The sequence below is a fragment of the Aythya ferina genome, assembly GCF_964211825.1.
Source record: "Aythya ferina genome assembly, chromosome: 26".
Lineage (NCBI taxonomy): Eukaryota > Metazoa > Chordata > Aves > Anseriformes > Anatidae > Aythya > Aythya ferina.
Window position 1 is genome coordinate 4,939,859 of NC_140324.1, and position 17,322 is coordinate 4,957,180.

Genomic DNA, 17,322 nt, shown 5'->3' on the forward strand with positions numbered 1-17,322 from the left:
AAGGTGAAAATCCTCCTGAAACGCTGATACCTATGTTCTCTCCTGCTGAGGCACCACAGGAACTGCAGAGCAAAGGCACTAGGGCAGCACAGCCGTGTTCAGTGTGAGCCAGGAAGGGTAAGTGGTGCCCTAATGCACCTAAACAACCAGCTAGACTGCAGATGGGGGATCCTTGCTACTAGAGAGAGAAAAAATAATCACTTATAAATAGAAAACTCAGCTGAGGAATTCTAACTTCAAGAAAAATATGAGCTTTATGCCATTTGAAGTCATGGCTCTGCCCACAGCCATTCTGGGAGAGTCATTTCGCTTTCAAGCTTTCTTGAACTTCTCTAATTGGTCTGGGACAGCTATGAGAAAACACAAATTCATCCCTCTCAGAAGGCTGAACAACATGTTCCCCTATTCTCACACTGACAGCGCTGGCTCCTACTATGCCACTTGCTTTTATTGTTTACATTTTTAAGTCAATTTATCATGGCCCATCAAGTGGGTAATGGCTGCCCTGAGCACACAAGCCCCTTTCACATCTCCCTCAGACAGCTCCACAAAGGAAACATTCATTCAAGACTGGACCATGAATAACCCCTCACTGAAAAGAGCTGCTCGCTAAACAAGCCAAGGGAAGAGACAATGAGCCCTTTCAGAGCAACCAAGGCCGAGGTGGGCACAAAGGAAACGCCAGTTAGACACATTTACAGTGTAGTATAAACCTCTTCTCCCCCTCCCCAAGCACTTTCCAAAAGATAATTCAAATATTAGAGCTCGTGAGGTCCCAGCTGAGGGTTCCACTTGGACATCTGCTCTTCACATCTGACAGAACACAATCAGTCGGCACGCAGGGCGCTGAAAGGCTACGCAGGAGTCCAAGGCTACAGAAGCACAATTGCGTGGTGTTGAATCTGGAATGTTCCATGACATGTCAGGTGGAGCAGCCATCACATTTTTAAGAATGACTGGGGACACTTTCACATGTACTGCAGGATGTGCTATGTTAAAGGAAGATCTAATGCTTTCCTGGCTCCAGGACACGAGCTACTGCATTTTACCAACTTAAGGTCAGGGCTGAGCTTATTACAGTTGGATTATTTCTATTTTGGGGTAGCTTTCCCTCTCACCAGCAATAAACCCTACAGCTGGGCGTCCTTCTTCCGGAGGGTGCTGACCTAAATGGAGGAATCATCAGTCAGAGTGGACGAACAGCCGTAACTCGGGGTTTGCCCATGTGAAGGTGGATGCTTAAAACAAACCTTGACAGTCTTCCCGTAAGTAAATCCTCGGTACCTACAACAGGGCTCAGTTCCTGGAATTACTTGGATTCCAGAATGTGAAGTAGGGGGTGCACAGATCCAGAAAAGGCTTTATTAGGAATGTTTAAGGTACAGTGTTGCAACTCTGGATTTGCACTGTATTTTAAACAGCTCAGGAACCGAGTAAGCCAGAACATGGGCTTCTCAGCTACCAAATTTGAGCAGCTACGTGTTATATACAACTTCAGCAATGGCTTGCTGGATTACAAGACCCTGCCACACTGAGTTAAGCCAGACCAAGATGCAGAGGGCATTTTTCCATGTTACCAGAAAGGCTTTGTGTATCAACCCCACTTCCCAGGTACCACAGAGCAGGTTCGCAGGCTCCTTCCCCTCTCCTCATGCACTGGGTGCATACTGCATGGCTAGTCGGTCAAAGTCGTTCTCCTTCAAAACAGAAGCAGAATAAAATGAACACTGCTTGAACTTTGCCGAAAATTTATTATCAGTTGTGTTGCCTCTGAGCTGAAGAAAACACTACGATTGCAGTTTACTAAGGCAAAAAGAATTTTAAAAAGCAGGTCACCTAGACCAGAGTTATCAATTTTTTCCAGTTTGTTTCATTTTCCCTTCCCAATTATCCTTCTTGCCTCACCCCCCACTTCCCTCTCTTCCAGAAGGATCGTCCCTCTGTATAAATGTCTGATGGTAACAAACTTCTAACCCAGATTAAGAACCTGTACCTCAAAGCTGATCTTCCCAAGTTTCAGGTACGTCCCTTTGTTTAGCACTTGGCTGTTTCCCAACACCTCTCACTAGGGCTGGCAAGTGATGTGACAGCCCAGGAATAATATGGACCTGCCCCCCCAGAATGGTGGTCATGTTAACCAGTAAACAACCAACTCAGCCCATAAAACACTGCTAGGAGTCATAAATCCTGTTTTGTATTAGGAAGTTATCAGTACCTTTGCTTGATATTCCTTTATGAAGGGATGATTTTTATGTGCATCTTTCAGCTGTGACAAGTAGCGGTTTGTGACCTGATGGAAGTGAGAACACACAAAATTGCAGAACCCAAAAGTTACCACACACACCAGGAACATAAAACCCACCCCAGCAGCACAGGCGGATTTGCTCGCCAAGTACAAAAAAATCAGCCTCACCTCGGGTGGTTTGCCCAAGTGCTGTGACAGGACAACGAAGTTGATCAAGGTTTCAGGATGGCTGCTGTCCTGAAAATAAAAACAATCACCTGATCTTTGTGACTTACCTCTACCGTGAGAGACTATAACAACCAACACAGCTCTGCAAGAACAACTTCTGCCAAACCCATAGCTCACTTTACTGGAAAAGGTAAAGTAAAGGTAGGTATTAACAGCAACCACTTAGTGGCATTTTCATGAAGCATAATGGCAATGTTCCTTGCTTTTTTACTCCATGGGAGCAACAGGTATTTGGATTCAAGCTGATCTGCCTGGCCAAAGCATGCTGTACCTTGTCCAGTGCCTCCTGAAGCACTCCCTCTGCATCATCCCACTTGCCCTGAGCCATGTAGCAGGCTGCCTGTCCGTTAAGCAGGAGGAGGGTTGGGGAGCATTTATCTGCCATCTCTTGGAAGATGTAGTAGGCATCTTGTAACTTCTCACCACCCTGCAGAGGGAGGAGACAAACAAGCACAGTTTTACGATGTATTGCTAAGAAGGCTGCGTGAACTTGCTGTGGTTGAAGGCCACAAAGTTTGAAGGGTTATAAAATTAAATGCTTAAGAACCAACGCCAGCAGCTGTTGGCATTCCCATCATCTCCTCTAACACAACAGATCAGCGTAAGAGTGCAGATGAAAGAAATGCAAAAATATTAAATGTTAAGAACCACTTAAATGATCAAAAGATCCAGGTTTCCATTCAAAGAAAAAGAAATAACACTTCTGAAGAACCACTTCAGATGCCTGATGTAATAAAGGATTATGAAATGAGATTTTATAATTAAACCCAGGTACAGACACCTGGCTTTTCAAAAACTTCCAGCTTCAGAAGGGTTCTATATAGATGCAGCAGCTTCCATTGATTAGAGGTAAGAGTTTCCCTAGAGGAAAATAAGATCTTAGGGATAATTTAGCCACACACAAGGTGTAAGGCAACAGCTATGTGCAAAAGATTTCATAATGAGACTAAGTGAACAATAAAAAAGTCTTACCAGTATTATTAAACACCCTGGGGCTTTACTGAATTTTAGGAGACTGCTTAGTTTCAGGCACCTGACATCTGGACTGCCAGAGAATACACATTTTTGGCTGATTACTTGAAATATTTCATAATAATAAAGTTTCTTGCCAGCTGGGGCAGGCACCATAAGATTTAATGTGGAACAATAACAAGGTGAAAGGCCAGTTTCTAGCTCTGCAGAGACAGGTTTGCTTACATGGGAGGGCAGATGAAGAACTACGGGTGGGAAGTGCCAAACATCTGTGCTCAGAAAATGAAACCACAACTGAAGACAAACAGGGAGCTACGGCAGCTCGTTCTACCACACTCAATGCATTGGAATCGAGTTCAGCTTGTATTGTCCTGTTATTTGTGGGACCACAGACATGCTTAAAGACAGTTATAGGGGAAAAAAGGTAGTTCTCTGCCTATTTCCAAGGTCTGGATGCAAGTCACGCTGCAGTATTCCATTTTATAATGGGATGCTTTCTGAGTTATCCGAGCATGGTTTAGCTCTTTCCTGTGTGCGCTGAAAGCCAAGCAGCACAGATGAAAAACCCATCAAAATAGCTACTTGAAGGAAGGAAAAAAAAAAAAAAAAATCAAACTGAACGTTTTTCTGATGGCATAAGAGAGCAGGAATCGGGAACAAAGCAGGGAGTCTTGTGCCAGTGCTGTTTCTCACATACTGTAGGCTACAGATCCTCGTGGAAGATACTCACGATAGCCAGGTTCACCCAGGCAGTAGCCAGCTGAGTAAGGGTCGCGTCCTCATCTTGCTCCTGCATCTTCTTCAGTTCCTTGCTGCAGGTACAAAACTAGGAGTGTCATAACAGAAAGACGAGGCATCTTCCGTGGTTCTTTAAGATTCAAACAAAAGGCTGTAGGCTCCTCTCTTTAGGTCTTCCACCCCAATGGCACAACAGCCACAGTAAGTTGGTAGTGAGGCACAAACATTTCACTGAAGCAATCTCTGAAAGGCCTCTTTTATTTCCTTAAGGAAAGGACAAACCCAGGCTTAGAGATTCAAACCACGTTCTGCTGTAGGTGAGGTTAAACCCCGCGTTTCACCTCTTTAACTGTACCCAGCTACGTTATCTCCAAAGCTGTTGCACCTTAAAGAACAAGAACCATCTGCAGCACACCTACACACAAGTTTTACTGTCCATTGCAGGTGTTCTGCTGCACCGTGGCAGAGGCTGGGAGAAGCACATTCTCTTATCAAAGCCCGCCCTACAAGAAGACAATTCAGAAACAAAAAGAACACAAACTCACCGAGCCAGGTCGAGCCTGTCGAGCTTCAGAAGAATTTGGATCATCATTGCCATGCTGCAACCAAGAAGAGCAAAGTGCTTGTCTCAGTGGCATGCTTCACCCCTCCCTGCTCTTTGTGCAGGAACCTTTTTGCCTCTCAGAAACACGCTGCCCGTGCCACGGGACTCGCTTCAGCAGTTCCGAATGCTCACAAATCGATAAACCAGATTCTTAAGTTCCACAAGGGAGCAATAAGACTTCATATCGTGCACCAAATCACTTACTACTTGGAAAGCAAAGCTCCCATCGGTTTCTCAATGGCTTCAAAGCTTTTTAGAGACAAGCCAGCCCTTCTAGATAGAGACTTCTATTACAACTCTCCCTAGAAAGGAGAGCTTTGCTAGCACACGCCTCAGTGATGAGGGATGGAGTTACACTCACCATTCCAAGCTTTCCCCTTGATGGAGAGTACGCAGAGCTGCATCAGGATTTTTGTCATGGAAATAGATGGAAGCAGCCATCAGCAAGAAAGTCGTATTTGCTACATCAACGCTTTTTGCCATTTTCTTGTCCAAATCAGCAACAATTGCATCCCTGCAGGAGCACAGACAAAAACACCGAAATATTTCTTTAAAAGATCCTGGTCCTCCAGAATTCTGCCTTTCTGAGATTCACTGCAAAACCACAGAGACCCCACCCCGAATAAAGACCAGGCTACACAAAGCTTTCCACGTACAAACATATTTTATGCCAGACAAGGTTTCACTTCCGACTTGTTATCAGACTTACCTTTGACTCTCATTCGAGAGATATTCTGCAAACATGCGCACTGCTTGGAGCTCGGGACTGGCATTGGCTTTAATTTCATCCAGAACAACACCGTATTTTCTCTATTAGAGAGAAAAAACAAGAACCAAGAATTTGTTCATTTTTAAGAACACAGAAAGTAGCCGTTCATTTCTTACGTGTAAAACCTTTGTTAGAATGATAGCAAGAAATAAAACAAAAACACAGCAAATTTCTACTTTACATCTCCCATCATAGTCCACAAACACCACCAAACTCCATAACCACACCGAGGAGTGTTTCCCACACATCATTTTAAAACAAAACGCCTCTTTTAAAAGTCTCATTTAGTCACCAGGACCCTACGTACAACCTGTTGTAGCTGTAATTACGTTCCTGCTGCAGAAGGCACAACATTTCAGCGCAGAAGGACTCACAAGGTGTGTGAGGCTGAGCTCACAGGGCTCACAACCACCCCAACCTCCGGTCAGATCCCGCTGCTGCCAGCACAGCGCAGGAGGCTCACCTGGGCGATGTAGGCTCGGAAGAGGAACACGTCCCTCTCCACCTCCTTCTCGGGGTTGGAAGGCTGAAAAGACAACAGAAAAACACCCTTAGCACCCTGGGGACCCCCAAAACGGGGCCCTCAGCACCCCAAGGACACCAGGACCGGGCCCTCAGCACCCCGGGGACCCCCAAAACAGGGCCCTCAGAGTCCCGGGGACCCCCACAACCACATCCCAGCCCCAGGCGAGCCCCCAGAGGGCGCTGGGCGAGAACCAGGCCCTACCTGAGGCCCCCGAGGCCCCCCCCCAACCCCTCCCGGTGCCCCCCAAAGCCCCCCGGTGCCCACCCCCAACCTTGACGCGCTGCGCCTCGTTGATGGCGGCCTGGTAGGCGCCGATGTAGAAGCTGTTCCTGACGTCGAACAGCTCGTCCGCCTCCCCGCCCTGCCCGCCGGGGCCCGACCCCGCCGCCATCTCGCCTCCCTCAGCCACGTCCCTACCCCGGAAGCGGCCCGAAGGCTGCCGGAAGCCGCCGTTTCCATGGAGATAGAGCACCCCTGCCAATAGGCGCGCGAGGAGGGGTGACGTCATGGAGTAGCCGGAAGCTGAGGGTGGAGGCGGCCAATGAGAGTGCGGAGAGGACCGGAAGTGGGCGCGGCAAGCCGGAAGCGGGTGTGGGAAGCCGGAAGCGGGCTCAGGGCAGCGCCATGGCGACGTTCCGGGAGCTGGGGCTGGCGCCGTGGCTGGCGGAGCAGGCCCGGCAGGTGGGGCTGAGCCGGCCCACGGCCGTGCAGGCGGCCTGCATCCCGCCCGTGCTGCAGGGTGAGCGCGGGGCCGCGCCGGGACCCCCCGATCCACCCCCGTAATCCTCCATAATCTCTCCCAATCCCCCCATAGTCCCAGTTAATCCCCCCCGGGCCTCCCAACCCCGCCCAGTTCTTCCCGGCCCCCCCCAGCCTCCCCCATCCCCTGTCCCCTCTAAGCCCTCCTCGGTCCCCCCAGGCTTCCCTAACCTTCCCCAGTCCCTCCCGTCTTCCCTTAATCTCCCCTAATCCCGCCCCCCCTCAGTCTTCCCCAGTCCTCCCCAGTCTCCCCAAATCTTCCCTCAATCCCGCCCAGTACCCCTCAGTCCACCCCTATCTCCTGCAATCCCCTCAGGTCCCCTCAATCTCCCCCAGTCCTCTCCAGTCCCCTCCATCCCTCCTAATCCCCCTCGGTCACCCCAATCTTCACTAATCTTCTTCTATCTCCCTCAATCCCCCTCAATCTCCCCCAAACTCCCCTGGTCCCCTCAAGCTCCCTTAGTCCCTCATGATCCCCAGTGGTTACCCTGATTTCCCTTAATCTACCCCAATTCCCCTCAATTTCCCCCAATCTTCCCTCAATCCACCCCAATATCTCCCAATCCACCCTTATCTCTCACAATCCCCCCCAGGTCCCCTCAATCTCCCCAGTCCTCCCCAGGTCCCCTCAATCCCTTCCAATTCCCCTTGGTCACCTCAATCCCCCTCGGTCCCTTCAATTTCCCCCAATCATCTTCCCCCAGCCCCCCCCCTCCCGTCCCCCCTCCTCACTTTTCTCTGTCTCTCTCCCCCAGGCCGTGACTGCCTGGGCTGCGCCAAGACGGGCAGTGGCAAGACTGCAGCCTTCGTGCTGCCCGTGCTGCAGCAACTCTCCGAGGACCCCTACGGCATCTTCTGCCTCGTGCTGACACCCACCAGGTACGGAGGGACCCCGGGAGGCCTCCGCCCGGCCCCGGTGTCCCCGTGTCTCCCTCCTCAGCTCTCTCCTCCCCCGCAGGGAGCTGGCGTACCAGATCGCCGAGCAATTCCGCGTGCTGGGGAAGCCGCTCGGCCTCAAGGACTGCGTGGTGGTGGGCGGCCTCGGTGAGTGACCCTCCTCTGCCCTCCAGCCCTGATGGGGTTGGGGAGAGAAAGAGCCAAACATCCTTCATGGTTCCTTCCCGCTGGGGTGGCGTTAGCAGCACCTGAGGGGGTGGAAGTGAGAGAGATGTTTTCGAGGCTTGTAAACCAAAAGTTTTTAGGGTCTGTGCTCGGTTAACGCGTCGTGACCGTGTGCTTCTTGCTGCAGACATGGTGGCCCAGGCCCTGGAGCTCTCCCGCAAACCCCACGTGGTCATCGCCACGCCCGGCAGGCTGGCCGATCACCTCCGCAGCTCCAACACGTTCAGCCTGAAAAAGCTGAAATTCTTGGTAGGGCCCCTTTGCTCACCTCTTTTCTCCTCTTTTAAAACCTTCTGGCGGCGTAGGGATGAGTGCAGGGGTGACCTCGTTTGTTTTCGGCCGAGCCTAGGTTCTGGATGAAGCCGACCGGTTGTTTGAGCAGGGCTGCGCTGACTTCACAGCCGACCTGGAGGTGATCCTGGAGGCTGTTCCAGCACGCAGGCAGACGCTGCTGTTCAGCGCCACGCTGACCGCCACGCTGTCCGAGCTGAAGAGCCTGGCCATGAACAAACCCTTCTTCTGGGAGGCTGAGTCTGAGTACGTCTACACCTGTTCTGCTGGGCATTTGACACCAAATCCTGTTTATTTTCTGTTGTTTCGTCTCCTTGCTGTCTCTTTTGTCCCTCCTGTTCCCTTTTCTCTTGTCCAATCTATCTTTTTTGGTGCTTTGCCCTCCCAACAGGGTGCGGACGGTGGAGGAGCTGGACCAGCGTTACCTGCTCGTACCCGAAGCAGTCAAGGACGCCTACCTCGTCCATTTAATCCAGACCTTCCAGGACGAGCACGAGGACTGGTCTGTTATCATCTTCACCAAAACCTGCAAGTGAGTGGAGTCTTTTCCTAGCGCTTCCTTTTACAAATAAGACACATTTTCCTTGTTTTAGTTCAGATCCCAAATTCCCGCTGCGTTGCTGTCAGCCTACGGTGGTTTTTGCTTCCTTGGCTTGTACAGAAATTTGGTAGAACTTTCTTTTGAGCAGCCTGGGCTGAAGGGCCGCCCAGAAATGCAGCACTTTAGAGGGTTGAGCTGCTCCCCTGCCCTGCATCTGCTTTTCCTCTTGCTGATGGTACTGGAAAAGGGGTGGGGAAGGTCGTGCTGCCAGTCCTCCTGCCACCTCCAGGTGGCTCAGGCTTCTGGGGCTTGAGGAGCGCTTCTGGTGGCATTCCCCTGAGTGTAAGGGGGAATCCAGGCGTCCTCTGGGGGTGAACTGGTGTGGAGTGGGTGTCCTGTGCCCCTCCTCTGTCAGGGTGCTTCAGTAACTGACTGCATCGTGGTAATTGTGCTGCAAGGGTTTCTAGAGGATCCCTGGTTTTGTCCTCATCTGACAGCTTTGTGTTTGCCCGATATATTCTGATTTATTTTTTTCTCTCAAGGGAATGCCAAATCTTGAACATGATGCTTAGGAAGTTCAAATTTCCTTCCGTAGCTCTGCATTCCATGATGAAACAGGTGGGTGACTGGACAGAGCTGGGAGGAGGATGCTTCTAGGAGCGTCCCCGAGCCAAACGCCTGTCCAGGTCAGCTCCCATGGGTCGCAGTCTCCCTAACCCAGACTTCTCCCTTTACAGCGGCAGCGGTTTGCAGCTTTAGCAAAGTTCAAGTCCAGCATCTTTAAGATTCTTATCGCTACAGATCTTGCTGCCAGGTAAGAGAAAACTGCAGTCCGTGGTGCTAAAGGCCTTGACTTTGCTGTCTAAGCATGAGAATGATGTATTTTTCTATATGTTAACGGGGTGTTTCTCAACTTCTGTTCTGTCTCCCTGCGTTCTAGAGGCTTGGACATTCCCACAGTGCAAGTTGTCATTAACCACAACACTCCAGGCCTGCCCAAAATCTACATTCACCGTGTTGGCCGGACAGCTCGTGCAGGTGAGCAGGGAAAACCATGCGCTGCTCGCAGCATGGTGGTGCTGCAGGTGGCTAAATCTGGGATCCCAGTGCTCAGGAGCCTTCAGAACTGCTGCAGTGTGATCTTTTCAGCCAGTGCCAGATTTATTCAGATCTCTGGCTCGGCATCCTGCCTTCAGATTGCAAGGATGGCTCCCCTTGACTTGTGTCTGCTCTGCACCAATACCTGACTGCTTTCTCAGAGCAAACAAGGACTCTCTGAGCATCCTGTCACCATAATGTGCTGGGTTGGCTCGTGGATGGATGGAATTTGGCATGGGTTAGGCTTCCCTTCCCTCTGCTTGTCAGGCCTCATATATCACTGCTTTTATCGTGCAGGTCGGAACGGAATGGCCATTACAATGGTGACACAGTATGACATCCATCTCGTACATGCTATCGAGGAGGAAATCAGTAAGTGGGGAGCATGAATGCTGCTATAATTTAGGGTTATATATGGTCTTTCGTGCCTGTGGTACTTGCAGCCCTGATTTTATCAGCTCAGGATGCATGGTTCAGAACAGCAGTATAAAAATGGTTTCCCTTTCCGGTGGCCACGGCTTGGAAAAGAGTTGGAGCACTTGAACCTCCATCAGCTTTGATTCTGCTGTTGAGCTGCCAGGCACGAGCGTGCTTGTCCAGGCCTGGACGAGTTTGTCTTCCTGTTATTTCTAGTAGAGTAGAAAAGGTGGAAATTTACTCTCTAGCCTTTTTGTTAAAGCAGCCAGCTTCTTCCTTACATCCCCACTACTGTGTATGCTGAGGTGCGTGGAAAGAGTAAGGTACTTTGCATAGGTTCAGACTTCATCTTGTTGTAGGAAACAGACCCAATAAATGCAACATCTACTGTGGGGAATTCCAGGCAGAGGGGAGGGTGCAATCTTTTGTTGTAGGCCTGTAGAAGTGAGGGTGTTGATAACACATGACAACAATTCCACTCTTGGTCAGTGGAACTCTGTAATTGTGGTTTTGTGTGTTTGTGTTTCTTTGTTTTTTTTTTGTTTTTTTTTTTACTTTTTTAACATGTTGAGAATCTGCCTCTGGATTTTGTAACCAACCACGATATGTAAACATCTCGCCCTGCTTTAGAAATGAAGCTGCAGGAGTTCTCTGTGGAGGAGCGGTTTGTGCTCGACATCCTCACCCACGTGAACGTCACCAGGAGGGAGTGTGAAATAGTGAGTGTGCAAATGTGACACCCTTTGTTCAGAGGACAGAACATCTGGGGCATAGCCAGATTTGTTGTGCTCTAACATTAGCCTCTGGATATGCAGCTTTTCTCTTGAGCACACAATTAAGAATTTCTGTTCCTTTTTCCTAGTGGAAGCCCTTAAATACATGTCATGGTGGTGGAGGGCTGGTTTTAGATATTTTCCATAAGTTTGCTCTGTTATTGCACATTTCTGCAGCATTTTTGCGCTGCTGAGCACTGGGGCTGGAGGCTGGCGCTGTGTGGAGGAAAGGCTGCGAGCTGCCAAACGTGTGAATGCTGAGGCTCTGCTGATTTTTTTGGAGCAGGGCTGCTTTCCTCTGTGTCAGACTTGGTGCTCAGTGACTGATTGCCCTGCTGTATTTCTGCTTTGACAGGAACTGGAGTGCATGGATTTTGATGAGAAGAAAGAAATAAATAAGCGGAAACAAATGATCCTTGAAGGGAAGGTGAGAGTTGCTGCTGTACGAACTACTTTAATCAGCAGCTGGTATAATGCCACTGACGTGGAAGAGAAATGACAGTTCCTCCCGCGCTGCTGTGCTGTGTCAGCCTCGCCCCTGCCTCAGAGTGGAGTTTATCTTAAAGGGTGCTCTTAAAAAAGTGCTCTGGGGTGGTGTCTGATTCCTGCAGCCCGCTCTGTCAGGGGTTAGAAAGCAGAGTGGGCATCTGGGAAAGGCAAGGGGCTGGCGCTGTCCCTCAGCACATCGTTAGTGTGCTCATATTTGCCGTTGCAGGATCCAGATCTGGAGGCAAAAAGGAAAGCGGAGCTGGACAAGATCAAGAAGAAAAACAAGAAATTCCGTGACAAGGTCCAGCAGACACTGCAGGAGCAAAAGCAGCTGCAGATGAAGAGGAAACTGCAGAAGAGAATGGAGCGGAAGAACAGACTGCAAGCTAAGGAGGAGAAATAACATCCTTTGGACTGACACGTTCCCGTTCATGGGGAGCACGGGAGCCAGGCTGGCTGGCTCAGACTGCCCTAACGTTGCTGCTCCTTTCAGAATACTGGGATCTAAGGGTATTTAATATGGACAATTCTGACCCAAAATCAGTGTTGGAGAGTATGGGAAAGGCGGGTGGGGGGAGAAGGGACGCTTTGATAAACCATCCCCGTTACCAGGACCTTTCCTGACAGGCTGGATCTGTCTCCTGAAGAATGTCTTTCAAGAGCATGTTTCCTTCCTCCTGCAAAGGAGAGGCCAGGCCTGAATTCTTGGTGACGTGAAGGGAAATAAAAATCCTCCCTCTCTCCCCTTCATTCAGTCGTTGCTCTTTCCCTTTCAAGGGCTGGTGCTTGCCACTCACACTTGTTTATATCAACAGATTCTCCCCTGAGCCAGGGTCTAAAAATAATGTGACGAGATGACTTCAGCCCCTGCCTGTGCCATAGTCCAGGGTTTTCCGAGAGGAAAATTCCTGGAACACATGGGGAGGTTGTACTGCGGTCCTGGGACTGCCTTGTGATAATTCTGCTTTGTTGGTTTAGTGGCACTCTTGCCTCTGATTTTCTGCCTCAGCTCAAACTACAGCCCAGCTCAACCATGGGGACAGCAAAGTCCTGGGGTTCTCTCAGTGACCTGGCCTGCTGGGGTCTTCTGTTTTTGCAGACGATCAGTTAAAAGCTCTGTTTGGGTTTCATCGTCTGTGCCTTCTTTATTATTCAGAGCTTCCTCTGCCTCGGGACTGCAGAACTGTTATTTCTGTCCTCTGGCTTACAAAAATAGTTCCTATGGTCAGCACCCAAATAAATATTTTTGCAACAAGTGCCTGGATGTTTGACCTTCTCCAAGGTGTGGGGGTGTTGTGGGGGAGCAGCACCTTCTGTGGGTAAACAGCTGGGAGATAAAAATCAGTTTTATATCAATAAATAGAGCAGGACTGAGTTTCTTGTGGGTGTTACAGTCCTCAGCCCTTTCTTGCAACCTGAGCCCAGCTCCTTTCCTGGGAGTGTGCAGTCCCTAGGGTGCCTTTGCCTGACTCAGGTGTGGTCTATGCACAAAAAAATGATGTTTTCCTTAGGAAAACCCCTGCAGCTACACGCAGCATGGCCTCAGGGTGCATTTAGGCCACGCAGGAGCGCAGCACTGAAGGGCTGGAGAGATGCACATCCCTCTGACTGCCTGGTGGCAGGTGTGGGATGAGAGGGGTGCGGTACACTGGGGTTTAGGAGATGCCAGATCCGTATTCCTCGCTTTGTCCCCTTGGGTGCCCTCCAGGAAGGAAAAAGGACTCAGAGCCTGCCTGGTAGCACAGCTCGCTGTCACCGCTGGCAGCTGCTGCAGCAGCAGCAAATAAGTTTGTACCAGACCAATGCTTTCTGAATACTAAATGCTTCTACAGCCCCTTGCATGCTAATTTGTGGAGCAAGCCTGTGAGCTGCTGATTAAAGAGACATCCTCTCTGGGACAGGCTGCTCTCGCCTTCCTGGGGAAGGTGCTGATACCGCCTTGGAGTGTCAGATGTTTTCCCCCCTTCTCTCACAGACACTTCTTAACCTGCTGTCTGAAGTCTCTTTGCTTCAGCCTGGTGGGGGTTTCTCTGTTCGTCTCCTTCCAGCACAATGTGACGCGTGGGGTTTGATCAAGGCTCTTCTCTTAAAGCTTTATTCAAAATTCCTTTTAATACGTCTCGTGTCTTCGTTGAGCAGCCTCTCTGAAGGTAGGGCACGTGCTGGCAAGAGGAGCTCTGTAGTGCTGCCTGGATGTGCTTGTTCCACATAGTGCTGGGAGTGGCTGAACAGAAAAAGGCTGCTGTGTTGGTTGGGATGTAAGAAGATGCCTTAAACTCCCCAGATCAGGAATTTGCATCTTGCCCAGAGCCCAGGATATTGGGGGACACTTCTGTACCTGCTGCCCTCCACGTAGGATATTCCATTGTGGGATTTCTAAGCACTGCCACAAGCCTTTGGAATCCCCCGGGAATACAAGAACTTGCTCCTCATCACACACTGGATCGTGTCTTGAATTGCTGCCCTCCTTTGTGAGCAGATCCACGGGCCAGACCCCGAGCAGGCACTCACACACATCCCTGTAGGTGCTGTGCAGGAACCAGCCCGAGCATGGCTGCCTTTCTGTGCCTGCTGCCTGAGCACAGCTGCAGCCTACTCGCCGCGTGCCTTCCACATGCTCTGCACATTCTGCTCCCTCCCCTCCTTCAGACCGAGCTCCCCAGCTCAGGGAGGGTTTCCCTGGCTGGGTTGCTATGGAAACTCCTCAATTCAGCATCTCGGAGCTGCCTTCTCCCTCACCCGGACTACGTGCGGGTGCTGAACGTGGCGCTGGGGTGGGGGCCGTGTCGGTGAGCGTGTGAAGGTCAGTCCTGCACCTCTGCTAGCCCTCCTCATCCTCCTGGCCTGACCAGGTGTGAAAACACCTCCTTATTCTGCTCAGCAAGAGCTTGCACCTCCAGCTCCCACCTTGGGGGGCGATTCTGTCCGGCCCTTATGCTGTAGGCACACCTCAAGGCTGTTGTACGTGCGCTTTAGGAAGTGTCTGCCTGTTCCTGGAGCATTTCTCTCACCTCTGTCCCTCTGGGGGAGGACAGGGCTGAGGAGCGCTTCCCAGAAGTTTTGCAGGGAGAAGGGCGATGCTGGCACCTCTAAAGAGCAAAGCTAGGAGCCCCCCTAGGTGAGATATAGATTATTTGGTAAATCCTCCGTGCTGGCAGTTCTGTCCAACGGGGAAAAGTGGAAGTGGGGACAGCTTCAGGGACGTGGTGGTCACCTTCAGGAGCTGGCACTCCCCTCACATATAAATAGATACTGAATGAGGCTGGAAAGCTCTGGATTTCTGTGACAAAGAAAAAAGCAGCTGCAATGAGAGAGTCTTTGGTCCAGGCTCTTGATTTATCTCTGCTGAGACAGCAGAGCTGCATTGGAGCTTGTGTTCCAGCTCTGCTGCTGCTGGCTGCAGGTGCAGCCGCTTCCAACTCCCCACCCAGCAAAACTCCTCTCTGGCCAGAGACCTGCCAGCTTCCTGATGTAAGCTTTGTCCTGTCTGCTACCCAGGGGCGGCGTTGTCCTGGTGCTGCAAGGCTCAGCTCGGGTGCTCCTGGTTCTCTGAGCTGTCCTGACATCTCACCGCTTCAACCTGCGCTGTGTCAGCCGCTGCTTTACCTCTGGACGCGCTTTGTGAACTCAAGCTCGGTTGTTTTGAAAGCCTTAAAAAGCTGCTTAACATGCTTTCCTACCAGGACCAACCTTTTTTTCACCCAAGCCCTTAACCTGGGGTGGTTTGTGAGGAGCCCTGGGGTGGCCCTGCTGCCGGGTCAGCCAGTAGATGGCAGCTGCTGTGCTCTGGACGCCCTCGCTGCTGGCTTTAGTCCTTGTTCAGAGGGAAGCACAGCACAAGGCCTCTTGGCTGGGGATCCTAAAGATTTAGCTGGAGAAAAGAGGGATGCAGAGTGTGGGGACAGGACTGCCCTGTGGCTGAGCCCTGCCCTTATGGCATGCAGGCCTGATGCTGTGACCACCAAGCTGCGGTGGTTTCCCTTTACAGAGAGCAGAGCAGGACTGATCCTGTGTGCCTGCAATGCTCCGTTGGAGCTTTGGCTTCCTCTCCGTTCCAGGGCTCTCCTCCCAGCTCCTTGCAGTCGCTTTGTTGAACTCCCACCTTCCCTGCTGCACCTCCTGCCTCTTCCCTGCTAGCTCCTGCTGATTAAACAAACTCCTCGTTTGTGGCACACCCTCATCCAGGGCTTGACTGCAGCTGCCTGGACACGTGTCTTCACTGGGTGAAGTACAGGTATGACCTGCCTGACACTGTCACAGCTCCCCCATTTCCTCTCTGCCGGCATCAGGACTCTCAAAATGGGATGGAGGGAGGGAATACCAGGGACTTATTTTATTTTTTTTTCCTTCTGTGCTGTGAAAACCTCCCTGCTGGCTCTGTTTAATTCATACTTTCTTCTCGCTCCCTGCAGCAGCTGTCTCCTGGGAGTGCATACCTGCGTGACTTGCTTTGGATTCCTGTCACCTCTGGGAAGGGATAGCAGTCGTCAAGGAGCAGGAGCCTCTGCTCCGGCTTTGAAGAGAAGCTGCGAGCACAGCACTAGCCTGCTGGAGTGCTCATTCCCACCCCTTCAGCTCTGCTCACTGCCTCAAGTGATGTGTGCGAGCACCGCATGAGTAGAGATGAGAGCTAATACTGCCATACACTTGCAAAGCAAACCATAGGTCAGCCTTGCGATTCTTCCCTTTCTACATACCGAGGCCTGAGCGTAATTACACTCCTGTTACAGCATATGGAATGTCCTTGGGTCATTCCTGCATTCCCAAACCCAAACATCATAAGCTGTGCTGCTCCCGTTCTGAGACCACAGGAAAGGTGGCATCGATGACACCAATCTGTACGCTCAGACACTGTTTTCATCTGCCCATAACAAGGTCAGGACTTTAATATCACCAACCAGTAAGGCTTGAGTGAAATGATTTTTCTCCCACACGCCTTTTGCTGTCTGTTGCCTGCCGGGATTTGAAACCCCGTTAGCCCAGCATTGGTGGAAACAGAAGGCAGAGCCTGGATACAACATCCTCTCTCACTGTTCTACCAGCCTGTGGGAAAAATAAGCTAGCAACAGGGTGAGGAGCTAGTGCTGAGGCAGAGAGGCTGCCCTGTTCTCCTAGTGCGTCACAGGCAAGTGATGCACAGGACAGGGTGCTTAAGGGGTGATAATTCACATTTGTGGCAGTGTCTGCAAATCCCAGAGACCTACAGTGGAGACAACCCCTGGCACAGTTGGACAGCAGCATCTGAAGAACTTGAATTTGGTCCCTTTGATTCTCGCTTCCCAGGGCTGTGCTCAGCAGTGCCCTGGAGCTCGGTGACCGACAGCGGTGCTTTGGCTGTGAGCTGGCTGGAGCATGAACATTACTCCTTTAGGTTACCTGGTGCTGGAGCTGCCACATCTCACATCTGGAGTATTGCTCTTATCTCAAGTGTCTCCTTTCCAGCATTATTCCAGCTGCTGCTTTTTTTTTTTGGTAGGGTGGAGGGAAGCTCACGGAGGAGGTAGGACCTTGTGCAGAGATGATTAGTGCTGTAGCTCATGTTCTTTTCCCTTGGAGCAGAAACTGCTTTTACACACCACAATCTAATAACAATAATAATTATAAATTACTCTGGGAAAGGGGGCTGTGAACCTCACTGGTGTTCGGGGCTTTATTACGTGTTCATGGCCATTTTCCAAAACTCACATTTAATTGCCTTCTCTGGTGCACGCGGAAATTATCTTCCAGCGTGTGCGTGTGTGTGTGTGTGG

The 17,322-nt window shown here is 50.8% G+C and overlaps 2 protein-coding genes across 2 annotated transcripts; one reads left to right on the forward strand and one right to left on the reverse strand.

Moving 5' to 3' along the window:
* Positions 1 to 1,333: 1,333 nt before the first annotated feature.
* Positions 1,334 to 6,547, reverse strand: COPE (COPI coat complex subunit epsilon). Its single transcript, XM_084498922.1, has 10 exons — positions 6,354 to 6,547; positions 6,020 to 6,082; positions 5,497 to 5,597; positions 5,149 to 5,301; positions 4,729 to 4,782; positions 4,176 to 4,257; positions 2,745 to 2,900; positions 2,414 to 2,482; positions 2,216 to 2,290; positions 1,334 to 1,697 (listed from the first exon to the last, which is right to left on the reverse strand). The coding sequence occupies exons 1-10, from the start codon at positions 6,471 to 6,473 to the stop codon at positions 1,650 to 1,652; spliced, it is 921 nt and encodes a 306-aa protein (XP_084355048.1). The 5' UTR covers positions 6,474 to 6,547; the 3' UTR covers positions 1,334 to 1,649.
* Positions 6,548 to 6,658: 111 nt separating this feature from the next.
* DDX49 (DEAD-box helicase 49) lies at positions 6,659 to 12,827 on the forward strand. Its single transcript, XM_084498472.1, has 13 exons — positions 6,659 to 6,821; positions 7,597 to 7,720; positions 7,800 to 7,885; positions 8,091 to 8,212; positions 8,313 to 8,500; positions 8,646 to 8,786; positions 9,338 to 9,413; positions 9,533 to 9,609; positions 9,736 to 9,833; positions 10,191 to 10,265; positions 10,941 to 11,029; positions 11,439 to 11,510; positions 11,799 to 12,827. Exons 1-13 carry the CDS (start codon positions 6,707 to 6,709, stop codon positions 11,973 to 11,975), a joined length of 1,440 nt encoding a protein of 479 aa, XP_084354598.1. The 5' UTR covers positions 6,659 to 6,706; the 3' UTR covers positions 11,976 to 12,827.
* The last annotated feature ends 4,495 nt before the right edge of the window (positions 12,828 to 17,322 follow it).